This window comes from Hylobates moloch, unplaced genomic scaffold (assembly GCF_009828535.3).
Source record: "Hylobates moloch isolate HMO894 unplaced genomic scaffold, HMol_V3 SCAFFOLD_1, whole genome shotgun sequence".
NCBI lineage: Eukaryota > Metazoa > Chordata > Mammalia > Primates > Hylobatidae > Hylobates > Hylobates moloch.
In genome coordinates, this window is record NW_026652276.1 from 36,592,193 (window position 1) to 36,610,674 (window position 18,482).

At 39.7% G+C, this 18,482-nt stretch overlaps 1 protein-coding gene across 1 annotated transcript in view; it reads right to left on the reverse strand.

The window, feature by feature from the left end:
* Positions 1-18,482, reverse strand: part of PARD3B (par-3 family cell polarity regulator beta) — a 1,040,345-nt gene that overhangs the window by 117,738 nt on the left and 904,125 nt on the right. The window contains exon 21 of the mRNA XM_032754819.2: positions 11,220-11,355. Within this exon, the coding sequence (XP_032610710.1) occupies positions 11,220-11,355 (136 nt within the window). The remainder of the gene's footprint in view (positions 1-11,219; positions 11,356-18,482) is intronic.

Here is an 18,482-nt window from a genome sequence, read left to right on the forward strand (position 1 = left end):
TTTTGACATACTATGGAAAAATCATGTGTTCCTGAACTTCCTTTTTCTGCTCTTTGCTATTTAGGTTTGGGTTTGAGCCAGAGATGGGTAACTTATTTGATTACAGCATAAAAAGAATGATTTCATTTAGACTTTGAAAGAGGACTGATAAAACAACACCACACTTTGATTTTGGTTCAATATTATTGGGTTCAAAAACAAATTAAGAGTGATAATTCAAGAGTAGTTCAACAAAGGTAGAAGACAGTTTTCATAGTGTTTATAGATGAATATTCACACATTTTCTTTCTTTCAAACATCTCATATTAAGAAGTATCTCAACACCAGCCATAGGAGCTTTCCTTTCTCTTTTCACCGGGAGTCAATAGAGATTTGAAAATCAGCTTTGCTAATGATTGTGTGGCCATGAGGCAAGGTCTTGGAACCTTTGTTTTCTCATCTATAAAACTGGATTAAAGATACCTACCTCACAGAGCTAGTATGTGGAATAGCTTATATAAAGCAGAGTCAGCCCTGAGTAAATGATGCCATTTTTATTAACAATCTGGTTGTAGTATAATTTATTGAGTAAATAATTTGTATGTATTCTCTTTGTATCTCACCCTCCTATTTTAAGTGCTTAACTGGACCCTGGTATTTCTTTGCTTCAGGGTTTCTGCAGAGCTGCAGGCAGAAGCTGCTAGAAGTCAACTTTCTTCTGGTCTTTGATTTTAGCATAAGCTCATTAAAGAGATTAGGTGTGCCCCCAGGGTCAGGGATGAAAGGAATGTACTTTTGAAGGAAAAGTATTTGTGTGGGAGAGAGGGAAATAGATACTGACCTTTAGACTAATGGAATTTGCTAAAAGTGCCTGATGACCAAGCTTGACAGTTACCACCTGAAGTGACCCTGGGCATCTCAGTGGTAACCAGTGGGAGCAGAATGTGAAGGCCACTCTCAAGGCTTTGTGTGCTATATAATGTCCAAGGGCTCTGAAATAACCAAAGAGGCTAAGGAGCTCCAATAATGACTAAGATAGAAGGGTTGTCTGGCCAGTTGCATGTGTTATTTCAAAACTTGATATGTGTACCATTGAAATATTCTCATTTATTGACACTTCCTACATGTTTAGACACTATTCTAAGTACTTTACATGTAATCATGCGTGTGTCACAGTACTTCAAGGAGATAGTACTATTATCTTACTTTTAAAGGAGACAGAGAGGTAAAATAAATTGCCCAAATTTACCTATTGAGTAATGGGTACGGCCTGGATGTGAACTCAGGCAGCCTAGCTTCAGAGTCTCCTGTGTTAAAATGCTTCCCATATCTGCTAAATTACTAGTTCTAAAACTCCGGACATCTGTGTGTTTCGAAAGACAGGATGAGTGGACAGGAGTAGTTTAGAAGAGCTATCTTATCAGGGCAGATTTTTAAGCAGAGCTGAGGCATCCTGGCCCATGTTAGTTGTAGCAACTGGCCCTTGGGCCATAGAGGGCAGACCCAGAAACAAAAGGCTTCCTTTGGAGAAAGGGCCAGTTTGCTGGAGAAATAGGATCCACTCTTGGGATCAGGTCACTGCCCACAGGCAGTGTCAGACAGGGAGCTCTGTGTAAGCTTGGGCTCCATACGTGGAAACAGAAGTGCTGGAGAATCCAGAGGCTAGTGTAGTAGCAACAGAGCATCAGGAATAGCAATAACACTACTGTTCCGGGAGTACATTCCATTAGCCCCTCTCCTGTTCCCTCCTCCTTCACTATCCCTACAACCTTTATGGATCAGATTTGTCCCCCAGAGTATTGCTGAGACTATCTGTACTGAGAATGGTAACTTTGTTGAGGGATAGGGCAGAGAAGTAACTGGATGTCTGAACGCTTCAGGGGAGGAGTGGGCTTAAGTAGGGTGCCATTATGCGGAGGTAGGGGAATTAAGGGTCAGGGAACCTGGAGCAACAGACTTAAAGACCGGTAGATGGGAAGGGTCCAGAGAGTATACCAAAAAAATGTGTCCAGAAAGGAAGGGAGGGGGTTAGATAGTTCCCTGTTTCTGCTTCAAGGTTATTGTTCTGTGATTAGCACAAGGTTATTGGATTTTAGTGGGTTTTTGTAGACTGGTTAGGGATCCTAACAAACTATATATATATATATTTTTTTTCCCTATGGGAAAAATCCATTCCTAGTTCTAAATTGCCAACTTCTAAATGGACTTCTGGAACAGGTTATTTCTATGTTGGGGACTGCCTGTAAACATGTTGCTTCCTTTCAAAAATGATTTATACTATATTTAAAGGCTAGAAATTCACTCACATGTTGTATAGTCCAGATCTTCTCCCATACAGCTTATATGTCAACAAATTCCTCTGAAAGACACACTGAAATATAAAAGGGCCAAAGCCACTAACCAAAAAAAAAAAAAAAAAAAAATTCAGTTAATTTTGTCCTCTTCTTTTCTCAATTTTTTTCTTTTTGTTTTACTACTTGTTGAAATCTAAGTGAGCAAAATCTCAACTCTTCCAGTGGCATTAATGTTTCACCAGTACCAAATTCAATAAAACTTCAGGCCTTTCTAAAACCCAAGTAATGTATTAAACATGGTTTTCTCTCTCTTTTTTCTCTGCCTTGGTATTGCTTCCAATCCTCAGTTCCACTGTTTTTGGAAATCAAAAGATGTGTTGATAAAGTCAACCACTGGGAGGGAACCATTGGGATAGAGCTCAAGAAGTTTCATCAGCTGAGAAGGGATTGCCCATCATGTGGCAGCAGTCCAACCGCAGCAGTCTATGGACACATGCTTTTTTTTTTTTTTTTTTTTTTTTTTTTTGAGAAAGGGTCTTGCTCTGTTGCCCGGGCTGGAATGCAGTGGCATGATTATGGCTCTCTGCAGCCTTGACCTCCTGGACTCAAGCAGTCCTCCTGTCTCAGCCTCTCATGTAGCTGGGAGCACAGATGCATGCCACCACACCCAGATAATTTTGGTATTTTTTCGTAGAGACAGGTTTGACTATGTTGCCCAGGCTGGTCTCGAACTCTTGGGCTCAAGTGATCCTCTCACCTCGGCCTCCCAAAGTGCTGAAATTACAAGCATGGGACACCCCGCCTGGCCCGGATACAAACATTTAATGGCTCTAATTCTTTACCCCATCTCACCTTCTAAAGGTTTTAAGAACAGAATATGTGCTTGTCACAAGACAATAATCCATGAAGATATAAACAGAGCAACTCTGTGTAAAGAAAGAGAGCAACTTTAGTCCTTTCAAATAATTCTACTGCTTCTCCTGGGGTGAATTGTTCCCTCCTCTTTCGCTATCCCTACAACCTTTATGGATCAGATTTGCCCCCAGAGTATTGCTGAGACGATCTGTACTCAGATCATCCTGAGGTGAATTGCTAGGTCTGAGGTGAACTAAAATGTCATTTGCCTATATAAATAAATTCCAGAGGTCTGATAATTTCTTATGAATAATTCAGTGACATCATCTGGGTTCCTGGGATAGTTCAAAGATGCTGAACCAATAGACAAAAGTGAATTTTCTCTCTCCTTTTACATAACAAATAATGGCAGCAAATTTAAGTTTGATAATAGATCTATTCTTTCCAATGATAAACAGGAGAATACACAAAGGGAAGGCTTTTCTTTCTCTTTCCCTGGAAATCTAAGAAGATGAAGAAAGTTTATATCATTATTAGAACTCAAAGTTGTAGACAATTTATAATTGTGCCTACCATCTACATTCCCTTTCCCTGTTAACAGCACCTTGATTTTCCTTTGAAGACTCTCTCTCCACCTATCCTTATTTATGGAGTCTGGGTGGACTTGACTTCACTGTCTAGTTCCAGGGGTGGTCTTGTGGCCTAGTTTTAGTCTATAAGAATATTGCGGCCGGGTGTGGTGGCTCAAGCCTGTAATCCCAGCACTTGGGGAGGCCGAGGTGAGCGGATCACGAGGTCAGGAGATCGAGACCATCCTGGCTAACATGGTGAAACCCCGTCTCTACTAAAAATACAAAAAATTAGCTGGGCATGGTGGTGGGCACTTGTAGTCCCAGCTACTTGGGAGGCTGAGGCAGGAGAATGGTATGAACCCGGGAGGCGGAGCTTGCAGTGAGTGGAGATCGTGCCACTGCACTCCAGCCTGGGCAACAAAGCAAGACTCTGTCTCCAAAAAAAAGAATATTGCACCTGTCTGGCCATGAAGGTTGGTTCAGAAGTGGACACGTGATCCAGGCTGAGTCAATCAGTGCTATTGAGCATTGTGCTGAACATCCGCTCCAGGATGTTTCCCGATCTACAGAGAAACTATCTCCTCCTTCAGAGTTGTTGTGTTGGAGCTGCAGATGGCTGTCTTTCTACCTCAGGTAGCCCCTTGAGCATGGTGCCTGCAGAGAGAATAGCAAAGCTGAGAGATGAAAAAAGAGACTCCTAATGGCCTGTCTGGAGGAACTGGATCCAGCTTTGCCTGAAGTCAAGATACGGTTATGGACTTCTTTTAAATAAGTCAACAAAATTTCCTTTATGAATCAGGGCAGTTTGATTTAGGTCTCTGTTCTTTGGAATATAAGAGCTATTGCCTAAACCAGAATTGTTCATCAATGTACTTAGTTTTTATCAGATGCTTTTAAGGAGCAGACAAGGAAAATACATAGAAATCTCCACTCTGGTATTGGACCATTGATGGCACTCATCCTCTTTTCTCCTGGTGTTGATGAAAAACCTTCTGATGGCTTTTATACTTCTTTGGCTATTGCACATTCCATCTTAAATCCTTTCCTTAAGATGGTTAGCATGATCTCAGCATTGTGTTTTCGCTTTCCTCCAAGTGTGGAATTCACCAGATTTGTCTCTTGTCGTCCAGATCAGCGGCCAAGTACGTTTCTTCAAGTTGGCTTCTAGACCACTTCATAATAGAATAAACAAATCTTTCAGATGTTTACATTTATTCACCCATCTCATTGTTCCAACTATGATCTACTTGAGCCAATCCGCTGTGCCAGAGAGATATAGCACAATTTTTGTTTTTGTTTTTTTTTGAGACAGAGTCTCACTCTGTCACCAGGCTAGAGGGCAGTGGTGCGATGTTGGCTCACTGCAACCTCTGCCTCCCAGGTTCAAGTGATTTTCCCGCCTCAGCCTCCCGAGTAGCTGGGACTACAGGTGTGCACCACTATGTCCAGCTAATTTTTGTATTTTTAGTAGAGACAGGGTTTCACCATGTTGGCCAGATTGGTCTCAATCTCTTGACCTCATGATCCACCTGCCTTGGCCTCCCAAAGTGCTGGGGTTACAGGCGTGAGCCACCGTGCCCGGCCAGCACCATGTTTTTAATGACAGTGGAAACAGGTATATCATGCTAGTTTAAGATGCTTTAACTCCCACTTTTTTTCCATACATAAACAAATGTACTCCCTTCCCAACCATGTGTCTACAAACCTCTTTTATAAATAAACTTTCTTCTAATTTAGCCAAAGAAATTTTTTTTAAAAAGGTTGAGCAGGGGTATAATGATACTGCTATTCAGCTCTTGAAAAAGACAATAATAAAGGCACTAATATTTTTAGAAAACTTCAGAGGCATCTCATTGCTAAAATTATTTACAGAATACTCATGCTGCTGTTAAATAAGCAGATCAGCTTTATCTGCTAAGAAAAAAGCACCCCGTTGTCAGAGGACTATCTTAAGTTTTACAAAAAATAAAATAACAGCAGATAACAGGTATTATGTTTTCTTCTGGCAAATATTAACACTTCACAGCTAGTATATCTTGCTTACTTAATTGAGCCTATAAAAACTCACCAGACTGTTTCACTTGCAGCCACTGAAATTCTTTCAACTCGTTCTTCACAGCTTTTCAGAGCTAAGATGGGAAAACAGTTACACAACAGAGCAGCTGAAAAGATTTTAAGGTCTCAAGTCCATATTTACAAACCTTACAGTGTGTGTGAATTCATTTATTTTATTATTTTTTTATTATTATACTTTAAGTTTTAGGGTACATGTGCACAGCGTGCAGGTTTGTTACATATGTATACATGTGCCATGTTGGTGTGCTGCATCTATTAACTCGTCATTTAACATTAGGTATATCTCCTAATGCTATCCCTCCCCCCTTCCCCCACCCCACAACAGGCCCCGGTGTGTGATGTTCCCCTTGCTGTGTCCATGTGTTCTCATTGTTCAATTCCCACCTATGAGTGAGAACATGCGGTGTCTGGTTTTCTGTCCTTGCGATAGTTTGCTCAGAATGATGGTTTCCAGCTTCATCCATGTCCCTACAAAGGACGTGAACTCATCATTTTTTATGGCTGCATAGTATTCCATGGTGTATATGTGCCACATTTTCTTAATCCAGTCTATCGTTGTTGGACATTTGGCTTGGTTCCAAGTCTTTGCTATCATGAATAGTGCCGCAATAAACATATGTGTGCATGTGTCTTTATGGCAGCATGATTTATAATCCTTTGGGTATATATCCAGTAATGGGATGGCTGGGTCAATTGGTATTTCTAGTTCTAGATCCCTAAGGAATTGCCACACTGACTTCCACAATGGTTGAACTAGTTTACAGTCCCACCAACAGTGTAAAAGTGTTCCTATTTCTCCACATCCTCTCCAGCACCTGTTGTTTCCTGACTTTTTAATGATGGCCATTCTAACTGGTGTGAGATGGTATCTCATTGTGGTTTTGATTTGCATTTCTCTGATGGCCAGTGATGATAGCATTTTTTCATGTGTCTTTTGTCTGCATAAATGTCTTCTTTTGAGAAGTGTCTGTTCATATCCTTTGCCCACTTTTTGATGGGGTTTTTTTCTTGTAAATTTGTTTGAGATCATTGTAGATTCTGGATATTAGCCCTTTGTCAGATGAGTAGATTGCAGAAATTTTCTCCCATTCTGTAGGTTGCCTGTTCACTCTGATGGTAGTTTCTTTTGCTGTGCAGAAGCTCTTTAGTTTAATGAGATCCCATTTGTCAATTCTGGCTTTTGTTGCCATTGCTTTTGGTGTTTTAGACATGAAGTCCTTGCCCATACCTATGTCCTGAATGGTATTGCCTAGGTTTTCTTCTAGGGTTTTTATGGTTTTAGGTCTAACATGTAAGTCTTTAATCCATCTTGAATTAATTTTTGTATAAGGTGTAAGGAAGGGATCTATTTTCAGCTTTCTACATATGGCTAGCCAGTTTTCCCAGCACCATTTATTAAATAGGGAGTCATTTCCCCATTTCTTGTTTTTGTCAGGTTGTAAATACACGGCATCATCTCCTTAAGCTGACAGGCAACTTCAGCAAAGTCTCAGGATACAAAGTCAATGTGCAAAAATCACAAGCATTCTTATACACCAATAACAGACAAACAGAGAGCCAAATCATGAATGAACTCCCATTCACAACTGCTTCAAACAGAATAAAATACCTAGGAATCCAACTTACAAGGGATGTGAAGGACCTCTTCAAGGAGAACTACAAACCACTGCTCAATGAAATAAAAGAGGATACAAACAAATGGAAGAACATTCCATGCTCATGGGTTGGAAGAATCAATATCGTGAAAATGGCCATACTGCCCAAGGTAATTTATAGATTCAATGCCATCCCCATCAAGCTACCAATGACTTTCTTCACAGAATTGGAAAAAGCTACTTTAAAGTTCATATGGAACCAAAAAAGAGCCTGCATCGCCAAGTCAATCCTAAGCCAAAAGAACAAAGCTGGAGGCATCACACTACCTGACTTCAAACTATACTACAAGGCTACAGTAACCAAAACAGCATGGTACTGGTACCAAAACAGAGATATAGACCAATGGAACAGAACAGAGCCCTCAGAAATATTCATTTATTTTAAAACAAAGTGAATAAATCCGGAGATCTTTTGTAAAAGGGGAAAAAAATCCAACAGATTTGAGAATAAAAGAACAAAGTATGTCAGCTGAGGCAATTCCCAAAATGTCTCTATAGTTTTCCTAGCACTCTGTCTCCAACTATGCACCTCCAACAGAATTAACTACTCTCTCTCAGTACATATAGAAGCTAATACCTCTCTATACTGTAGCATTTATCACATATATTATTGTTCCATTTCATTTGGGCTTAGATCTATTCCTGGCTGGATCCTGAGTTCCTTCAAGGTGGAAGTAATGTCATATTCTTGTTACCAGCACCTGGTCTACACTAAGATTTAGCAAATATTTGTTAAAATGTAATAGGAGTCAGGGGAGAGGAGAGGGGAGGAGAAAGGGGAGAGGACAAGAGAGAAGAGAGAAGAGAGAGGGGAGAGGGGAGAGGGGAGGGTAAAAGGGAGAGGGGAGAGAAGACAGGCATGAAAGCAAATGAGAACCCTAGGGAGGAGTAAGAGAAATCTTAGACTCCAGGCCACTCGGCAGGTGCAATACTGGTAGAGAACTACATATAAGTTGGTCTGGGAAGATCTAGAAAGTCCAGGGCCAGCCAAAGAAAAAGTATTAGTCATATATATTTATATATATATTTTAAAATATTCATAGACCCTAATAAACTTTCAAGTGATTATTCTCATTATTTTGGCTTTGAAGACTTCAGTGAGCATACTTTCATTCTTGCTGGCCTATTTTTAAATGAGTTTACAAGTAGTTGTTAGGTAACTTATCTTTGTAATTTCCTTCTCGACAGTTCGGAAGTTCCCCAGTATAGAATGACTCCAGAAAACACTCATCAGGCCTTTCAACCAGAGACTCTGGACTTGGGGGAGTTCTAAGTTCATAACAATATTTCTGATGATGCTGGTCCACAGTGGTTTTGTTAGAGAAGTTGGACCGCTTTCGTGTTTACTCAAGGGATTGAAGTCAATGTCCTATTTTCAGAATTGTGGATCAGAATCCTTGATGACCACCTGGCGCATCCCTTGAGGGTCTCTCCTGGGCCCCATTCTTCCCCTTCTTGCGACTGTGATCTGATTTTAGCACGTGCCCTGGTGGTGATGCTAAAGACCTGCCTTTCTAGGAACCACAATCTCATAAAAGCTGCCTTGTTGGGTCTGGCCGCTTGACAGGAATGAAATGTTAACTTTCTAAACTTGCTTTCCTAGATCTCTCCAAAAGTGGCAAGACAACAGTGTAATTTCTCAGGCCTACGCTGAACAAAAGACACTCAGGAAAGGAAACTTGCCTTAATACAAAACACTAGTGTTTTTCCTTGGCGTGGGGAGAGGAGAAGAAAAGATGCTGAGATTCTAATCCCTGGCTTGGAGTATCTCAGGCAGTCACAAAGGACACTCGTCTTTTATGGCAGTGCATTTCCCAAGCATCCCTTTGGGAAGCCTCAGACCCCAATTGTCTGGGAAACATAAAATCAGTCACTTTTGGCAGAGCTCAACACACCAGCGCATGGGAAACACAAATTAAACTAGAGATACTTCTTTACTCACTAGATGGTCTGGTTACACGTTTACTTGGCATAAAAATAGAATCATTAAAAAAGGGAGCACCCAAGGGTATAGTTGTCTAGCTCAGGTTTGGTGAGGGTCAGAGGAAATTTCAAGTCTCATGAAAGTTAAGCACCTTCATCCTTTCAGCTTGATGTAAGGAAATCATATAAAATAAGGTCAAAACAACCAGGACTACTTTGTCTAAAATTATTTGTCTTATTTTGCTCATAGGAATTCATAGTGGTTTTGAGATAGAGCACTTTTCAATGCACTGGACATGGCGTTCTGTTTTGGGTACAGTGGAAATGACTTTCCTTTATTTTATTGCTTGTTTGGCTTTTCGAGGGAGCTGAGCCTTACCTAACAAGTAGCTCACATCTCTTGTCAGAGGCAGTAAATCGATCTCGATCAAGTTTGAAACTGAGTGAATTGTTACCTAATCTGTTATTCTGTGGAAATCTTTCTCTTCTGCTACAGAGAAGCTAAGAGACAAGTTTTCCCATCACTCTAGGTGTCATTCTGTTTAATCCTAACATCTATAATAAAAGCAATAAATAGCTGTTTGTTCTGATCCATAGTCTCCAGGCTGCCTCTCTCCAAAGAGGATGAAGCCACTTAGCTTGAGATTGCCCATCTGCACTGTGCACTTCTGATTAGTGTTTTGAAACTCCGTTATACAGGTAAAATCTTCTGGGCTGAGCAGTTTCAGTTGCTTTGCCCAACAGTGGTGGATCCTGAAACTGATTTTCAGCATAGAGATGCACGCATGACAGGCCCCCCCACACAGACGTAAGAACTAGAGGGAATCAGCTCAGTCGCCAGGCTTAATTCTCCCCACTCTGACCTTATGAGCATAAACATGAGTGTGAAACTCAGGAAAGGAAACCTGCCTTAACAGATTTGCCTTTCAAAGGAGCCGGTGTCTTTCACGGGCACCAGGGATAACAGAGTCCCCTACCTGGTTCTCAGAGCAGCACTAAAAGGCATAGTAGAAGGCAGAAATCATTAGAGGGTGAGTGAGAACTGAACCCCAGCAAGGACACTGCTATTACCATGTTCAGCTCTGCTCTGATAATAATGCCAGTAACAAGAACTAACAATTACTGAACGCCAGCTCTATGTCAGGCACTGTTCTGTGTATCTGATGTGCACATTTCATGCAATTCTAAGCACCTTCTTCCTGGGCATTTTTGTGGATGCTCAAGAGTTAAGTGCATCTTGTAGGCACAGACTTGCTTCTTGAAAACAACAAGAGAGTGAATCATGCCACCCTGAAAAAACCCAGTGAGTTTCTCTTCAGTGGTCACTATATTCTTTTCTGTTCCCTGAATGTCAAAGGATTTAGCAAAAAGAATCCTCTAATACAAAACTGCCCTTATCTCAAAACAAATCCATCCTAGTATGCCGGTAAGATCAACAGAATGTGAAGTGCTCAGATCCAATAAACAAACAACTGACATTTCTGACAATAACCCTTTTGAAATTTATTTCTAATCACCATTTTCCAAAGGAGAGAGGGCTTGTGTTGCAAGAATCAAAGCTCAGTAGATGGTGACAAAGATCCCTTGCCCTCTTTGAAGTAGCTAACTTCTGCTTCCCCAAAACAAGTTGGCATATAACAGGAAGTATGAGAGCAATAAGAATGAAGTATTGCACATTCACGGGGTTTGATTTCCATCAACAGCTTCTGTGGGAGAATACGCCTGTGGTTTGGGTGACGTTCCTGTCTATGAAGCCCAAGAAACCTAAATAGAATCTGATACGTACAGAACATTCTTGACCGTGTTCTGCTCTAAACATTCTTAGAAAAGATGAATTCAATGATTGAAATCATGCATGTGCTTACCCAGAGAAGGTCATACTCAGATGGCCTTGCTCTTCCTTCGTCGTCTTCATATAAAGGGAAACCTTCCCTCCGAGCCTGATAATACTCTTTCCGCAACTTCTGGATACGGTCAGTGCTTCCACCCGTGGGACGGCCACTACAGGATACAGACAAATAATCAGATTCACACAGTGTGCATCATCTTTGAAATCACTTTTGGATTTTCTTGTTAAAGGAGTTGACATCCAAATTTGGAAGATTCAATAATGTAATTCAAATATGCCAGGAAAATGGTGAAATCAGTCATAAATATGAACAAAAAGTGGTCTTTACGTGCCTACCTTTAGTTCCAAGGGTCAAATGTATGACTTGGGATTAATAAATGCCTTTTGAATGAGAAGGTAAGATAGAGTCTTGACATTTTAGAGCAATTAAAAGGCCCACCACTTTTTTCTTATAATCACACACACAGAGTTTTGTCACATTTTAATGTGGATATCTCATTTTCTCAATAAGTATTGCTAATTTGGGACTAAGCTCCAGTTGTTTGACCTGAAGGCTGGATATGAGACAGGGTTGGCATATGTCAGCATTCATTTCCATGAGGCTCATGCACTTTGGGAGTGGGGGGTGGGGATGGGATACATGTCAATATATGGGTACAGTTAGGACATGTGTAAAAAAGTTGACAGTAAAAAAAAAAACCAAAAACGGTAAAAAAGTTTTTTTTGAAAAAAGGTGGGGGAAGCTGGTGTAGAGTAGAACGTGCTTATCCAAGGTTCTTCTCTCTGTACTTTAGCCAGTACTTCCTCTTAGGAATTATAGCTTTTCCAGGAACTCATCTGCCCAACCCCAAACTGCTCAGCTAGCAGCTCCCTTGTAGCTTAGATTAGGTTATTGTGGTTATTTTAGTGGAACCAATACCACATGATATTATACAGGGCTAGGGAGCAAAAGAATGACAGGCAGATCTGAAGAGCCACTCTACTTATTTGGTTCATTTGAGGTATAACTGAGTGCCCCATTGCAGCAGACCTCACGTTAAAATCTGGGAATGGAAAAAGGAACACTTCACAGTTCTTACCTGCAAAAATAAAGAGTCTGGGAGGTAGGAGACAGAGAGGGATACAGAAGACTACAGTCCATTATGACTTGTGCTCTTACAGAGATTTGCATGGGGTCATGGGAACGCAGAGTGCTTAAACTTTGACAATGTGAGAGCAGGACCATTGAAGAAAATCACAGAGGGCTCCATGGAGGAGGTGACACTTCAGCTGAGCCCTGAAGGATACAAAGGTGCTCAACAGCTAGACAAGTGAGAGGAGGATACTCCAGGTAGAGGGAAGGGCAGTGAGTGCAAAGTAAAGCAATGAGAAAGCATCTTGCTTTAGAGACATGCAAGTCGATCAGTTTGGGCAAGCAGTGGTCCTTAACTTCTTCTGTCCTGCCTTACACACATACCAGGTGTATGGTGTATGTTCCCTTTCCGCTCTCATTTACAAAGCAAATTCGAATAAAATTGAGTTCTAGTGACTTTAAAGTTTTCTTTTTTTTTCATTCAGAGTCTCACTCTGTCACCCAGGCTAGAGTGCAGTGGCACGATCTTGGCTCACTGCAACCTCTGCCTCCTGGGTTCAAGCGATTCTTCTGTCTCAGCATCCAAAATAGCTGGGATTACAGGCACCTGCCACCATGCCCGGCAAATTCTTTGTGTGTGTGTGTGTGTGTGTGTGTGTGTGTGTGTGTGTGTATTTTTAGTAGAGACGAGGTTTCACCATGTTGGCCAGGCTGGTCTAGTACTCCTGACCTCAAGTGATCTGCCTGCCTTGGCCTCCCAAAGTGCTAGAATTACAGGCATGAGCCACCACACCCAGCCATAGTTTAGGGGTATTTTGAATTTAATAATGACAGAAGCATATCACTTACAAATTTTGGTACTTTAACTCAATTGATAACATCTTATCAATCATGACACTTATGTTTCACGGGTATGTGAGAATCACTACTGTAGCATTTTGGGAATAAACAAAGGAAAAAAGTCCAGAAAGTCATGAACTAAGTGTAAAACATGCTGTATCTTCTCTCTTGTGTGAGTATTTTAAAGAAATATAGGAGGGTCAAAGAGAAGAGGGACAAGTGAGGCTTGGAAAGGTAGGTAGAGCCCCAGCGTGAAGAGCTTTGCATGTCAAAAAGATCCCCAAATATTACAGTTGGGTTCCAAGTTTAAATGAGATATCTGATAATATGAGGTATCTAAAAGCAACAGAGGGCATCTATTTTTAAAAAATATTTTACAACTATGTTTGTAAATTACAAAAAAAAAAAATGGTGAGTAAACATCTTTTGGAGGAAAAGCATTCTTCTCAAACTAGATAGTAAGTTAATTGCAAACTGGATGATGTACCTCTGCCTTGTGGCTGCTCCCTGACAGTTTGCACAGGGTTCTGGGCTTCCTGGGTGCTCGACAGACACTCAGCAGCTGATGCCTTTGGTTCAGAAAAGACAAACCCTTGGGAATCACATACCTTTCTTTTTTTTTTCCCCAATATGTATGTGAAAACTCTCATAATAGTTCTAATTCTATTTCTTTACTATACTTAAAAAAAGTTTTCTTTGAGCACTTGAAAAAGATAGTAAGAACAAATTAAAAGTCTTGATAAGCTTTTCTGAACCATGAGCAGGCAGGAAAACCAGCACAGTCCATTTTCAACAGCTTCCCTAGCTCTGGAGTAATACGAGATGACCGTGGTGTCTGTATCCAATGCACAGGCTTCTGTCGATTACGGAAATTCATGAGCTGCGTTCAAACTCACCAGATGAGTTCAATCAACATGGTGCAAACATCGCATACATAATCTATTAGTTTACCCCAAAGAAACTGAAGCCTTCAATTCAAGTAGAATGAAGTCATCAGTAATAAAGAAAAAAAAAAAAGAAACTGATAAAGCACTGTTTTTTAAAAACACACTTCTCTTCCATTTGTGGTGGAAAAAAAATTGTACTGAGACTGTAAACTATTCTTCCATATGCCTATAAATACATAAATTTAAAAATATGGGTTTGATCAGATTGCTGTTCTCAAATACGGGAATGGGGCAGGAATACAAAATGAGCTGTTGGGATTCAGAAAGTCCCCTGAGGCTGACAGGAACATGACTATTTACCCAGAAAAGAAATCTGGCCCAAGAGAAAAAAACAGGAAAACAGCCCAGAAAGTCATGGATCATCTAAGTGCAAAACATGCTGTATCTTCTCGACCTTGTGTGAATATTTTTTAAAAATATGGAACGCTGTGCAAACCTTTTGTGATAACCTGGGACGACGTCTCAATATCATCTCTTCTTTTTTCCTCTCAACCCTCATTCTACTTTTAGAAACGGTATCAGACTTTTCCCAAACAGGTATTTTAGGTGGTAAGATTAGGGATAGCAAATTCCAATTTCTGATTTGTAACTCTTCTCAGCAGATAATACACATATGCTTACCACCAAATTAATAAAAATAATATACACCACTATTATAACCAAAGCAATTAATTGATTCCATGTTGCACTGAAGATGTAGAAGCTTAGCAGATTTTAGAGGGACATACACCTTTGTGATAGTGGCAATCGTCATAATAGTTATAATTTACTGAACACTTATATAGCAAATATATCTATATATACTTTTACTTACTCCACTCTCTGTCCACAACAGACATCACAAATCAATTACAGCATTCTTTCTCAATGCTGTAATTGGGAAAGAATTCTCAGAATTCTTTTAGCCTAGAACTTATCTATAATCTATAGGAATTGGTACATGAGTTTATTTACAATTCCTGTGTAACAGGTGCTGTCAATATCTCAAAACCTCAAAAAATATTGATGGATTTATTATTCTGCTCAATAAAGATGAAGAATATGAAGCTCCTAGCAAATAGATGATTAACAAGTGTTTTCTCACGTCAAAGACTGCTCTTCCACTATGGCTTACTGCCTTCCAACCTACTTCCCTTCCTTCATCTCATTTTATGTTTTAGAGACTGGGTCCTCTAGCAAGATACTGAACAAGAATGGAAGTGAAGGCTAGCCTTCAGGATTTACTTTCTGAAGATTCCCATTTTCCTTCCCTATTTACATGTCATTTGTTCTATATTCCTTGCTTTATGGAATTTAGCAGTACAGATTCTAGAAATAGCTTCGGAAGTGACATCAGATCATGATGTAACTCAAATACTATTGAAACCATATAAAACTAGTAAAAGTGTCAATAACCTCATTTCCACATTGTTAGTTTAACAATTAGCCTTTCCTAATTATTTATTCACTGAATGAAGTAAAGCCCTGGCCATCCTTACAGAAAGTTTCTATTACAGCTGTATCCCTATATAGGTGATCAAGGACAGTCTTACACTTTCGATGTGCTGGAATTTTATGTTAAATTGATTCAAGCAGTATAATAACACGACGTATATTGTAATGATTTTAAAAATAAATTATATTGCTTATGCCTTTAAAGGCAGATATATCATTAAACAGGCCCTTCTTATAACACTTTAGAGCTGGACAGAGCTTAAAGTTGTAATGGATTTCAGAAACCATGTCATTTTCTTCATAGCCGCCTACAGCAACAAATTCCCACATGTCATAAACATCACACTAAGGCATTTGGAATCTAGCCTTATTCTTCCTAGTTTAAAATGACCTCAACTATAGTACTTTTTAAAATGAGTGTTCATCTGTGCATGCCTTCATCTCCTCCCATGACTGCTGCAGGCTGAAAAAAATTAACATTTATCAAGCTCCTATGATGTCCTAAAGACAATATTTGTGCTTTACATACCCATCTCATTTAAGCCTCAGTCAAATCTGTGAAGATGACATTGTTGTTGACATTTTACACACGAGCACACTGAGGCTCAGAGACGTTAAGTAACACAACTGGTGAATGGTGGGCCAGGATTTGTGTGACTCCCAACCAGTGCTGTTTCTACTATATCATGTTGCCTCACAAGAAAGGCATTAAAATGCAGCAGGCATTTTGTGGCTGCAGTTCACAGGCATTTCAAGGCAGAGGGAATTTAGCAGAGCACATTTATAGCCATACCTTTTGATATTCTTTTATTTGCACAGATCTTTGCAGTAAAATAGAAATAGAAGAACCAAAGTAATAGAAATACATGCAATGAAGCCTGTATTCATTAAAAAAATGATGTTGGAGCCACTGCAGGCTGAGATTTCTGGGCAATTAATATTATATCTCTAACAGGCTTATGTAGAGAGCTGGTATAAAACTGAATGGGGTGCAAAAGAGAATCAACATATGACAAAGATCCTACATGAAGACAGACTGTGGATCAGGACCAGGACTGAGAGGCAGACAGAACTGCTGGGGAAGTTCACCACTAACTGAATAAGAGGGAGGTGGTCACTACCACCAAACCCTGGCCACTGTGGGACTTGGAAATTATCTGTGATTACATATGTATAAGTGGGCATCTACGTAAATATATGCATCCTAACCAGGATTCAGTTGTATATAGTTGATTTCAAACAGCTGTTTCGTTTTCGTGTTGTTTTCATACAGCCTCAAGATGTAGCTCTTCATTTGGAAGGAGATGTGTTGGCCTTTGGTGAGCACCACCCTTATTTGTGGGTACCAGACTGGTGTCCAGATTTGATGATGCAGTTAAGAAATGGTCTTTATAAGGTCAGGTGAGTTGGCTCATGCCTGTAATCCCAGCACTTGCGGGGCTGAGGTGGGCGGATCACCTGAGGTCAGGAGTTTGAGACTAGTCTGGCCAATATGGCGAAACCCCATCTCTACTAAAAATACAAAAAAAAGAAAATTAGCTGGTATGGTGGCATGCACCTGTAATGCCAGCTACTAGGGAGGCTGAGAAAGGAGAATCACTTGAACTCAGGAGGCAGAGGTTGCAGTGAGCTGAGATCATGCCAGTGCACTCCGGCCTGGGCAACAGAGGAAGACTCTGCCTCAAAAAAAAAATAATAATAATAATAATAAAAATAAATAAATAAAAGAAAGAAAAGAAATGGCTTTTATAGCCTGGAACTTTAACAGGAATACTCCTATCTGGAGGTGATAATCCTTACGAACTCTCTGAATAAAACCCTTTAAATTGGATGTATGCGTGTCAACAACAGTCAGTAGGATAGGGAGTGTTTTTGAGGTTAGTGTTTGATAGAGTCTTTAATTTTTTAGGAAGTTACTGTAAAATGTTGTTTTGATGCTTCCTTTAAGGTTGTTAATTATGTAAGTATGGTGTTAATTTTTGTATACTCACAAAAGGGTGGAATTTCAATGGTTTTCTCAAAAAGGGTTTAAAGACATGGAATAAAGAAAAACACCTCGGTACCCTTTAAGAACGCCAAGATACTATTATTTTCCTGACTTCTTCCCCAGGGGGAGTGTTGTTTGTTTTTGTCTTTTGGCATGTAAGAAGCTAAAAATCATCCCAGCTTTATTTTTAAACTTAAAATTTAACAGTACCATAGTTCTGCCTTAGAAAACGGCAGATTTTTTTTTCCATAGTGGGAACAGAGCTTCTAAAACACCTGAGATTCTATGGCGTTCACACTCTCAATAACATAACTGTAATAAAATTTAACAGGCTATATGCACTCTTATTTTGCTACTTTTTCTCAAATCCCAACAAAAGATTCTGGGAAAGAATATTCGGCTGAAGACAGATAGTCACAGACATAAATATTATTTATTTTCGGTTGGTAATAAAGATTTCTGTCAAATAAAATTTTGAGAGACTCTTGTACATGCACTTAGGATTCTTAATTGAAGAGCATTTAAGATTTAAAGAAACTAACTACACCCCCAGTACCACTTACACTCATACTCTCCAGATTTAACATCTCATAATGAAAATACATTTATAGCGTGCCCTATACTAATTTAATAATAAATAATTGCTTTTTAAGGAACTTAATTCCATAGCATTCTTCAAATCACATTTAAGTCTAGAACAGCTGTGAAAATTATCCAGTGTAAATATCCAGGTAAAGTTATGATTATGTAAATCCTCTATTTTCCCCCTGTTCCCCATTTCTTACAAAGAATCTCTATTTTTTCAAAGGTGCATTGACAAATAATTTTTTTCACTGTTTAGCCCGGTGAAATTTCAGGACTGGTAGCTGACTATCCATGGACAACTTTGGGGATACTTCTTTCTAATTTCTTCCCAAATTTACTGTCACTATTAATGAAGGTAGTCCCCATTTCAAATTATTTTTGCCAAAAGTTTCCCCCCAAATAACAAGAATATAT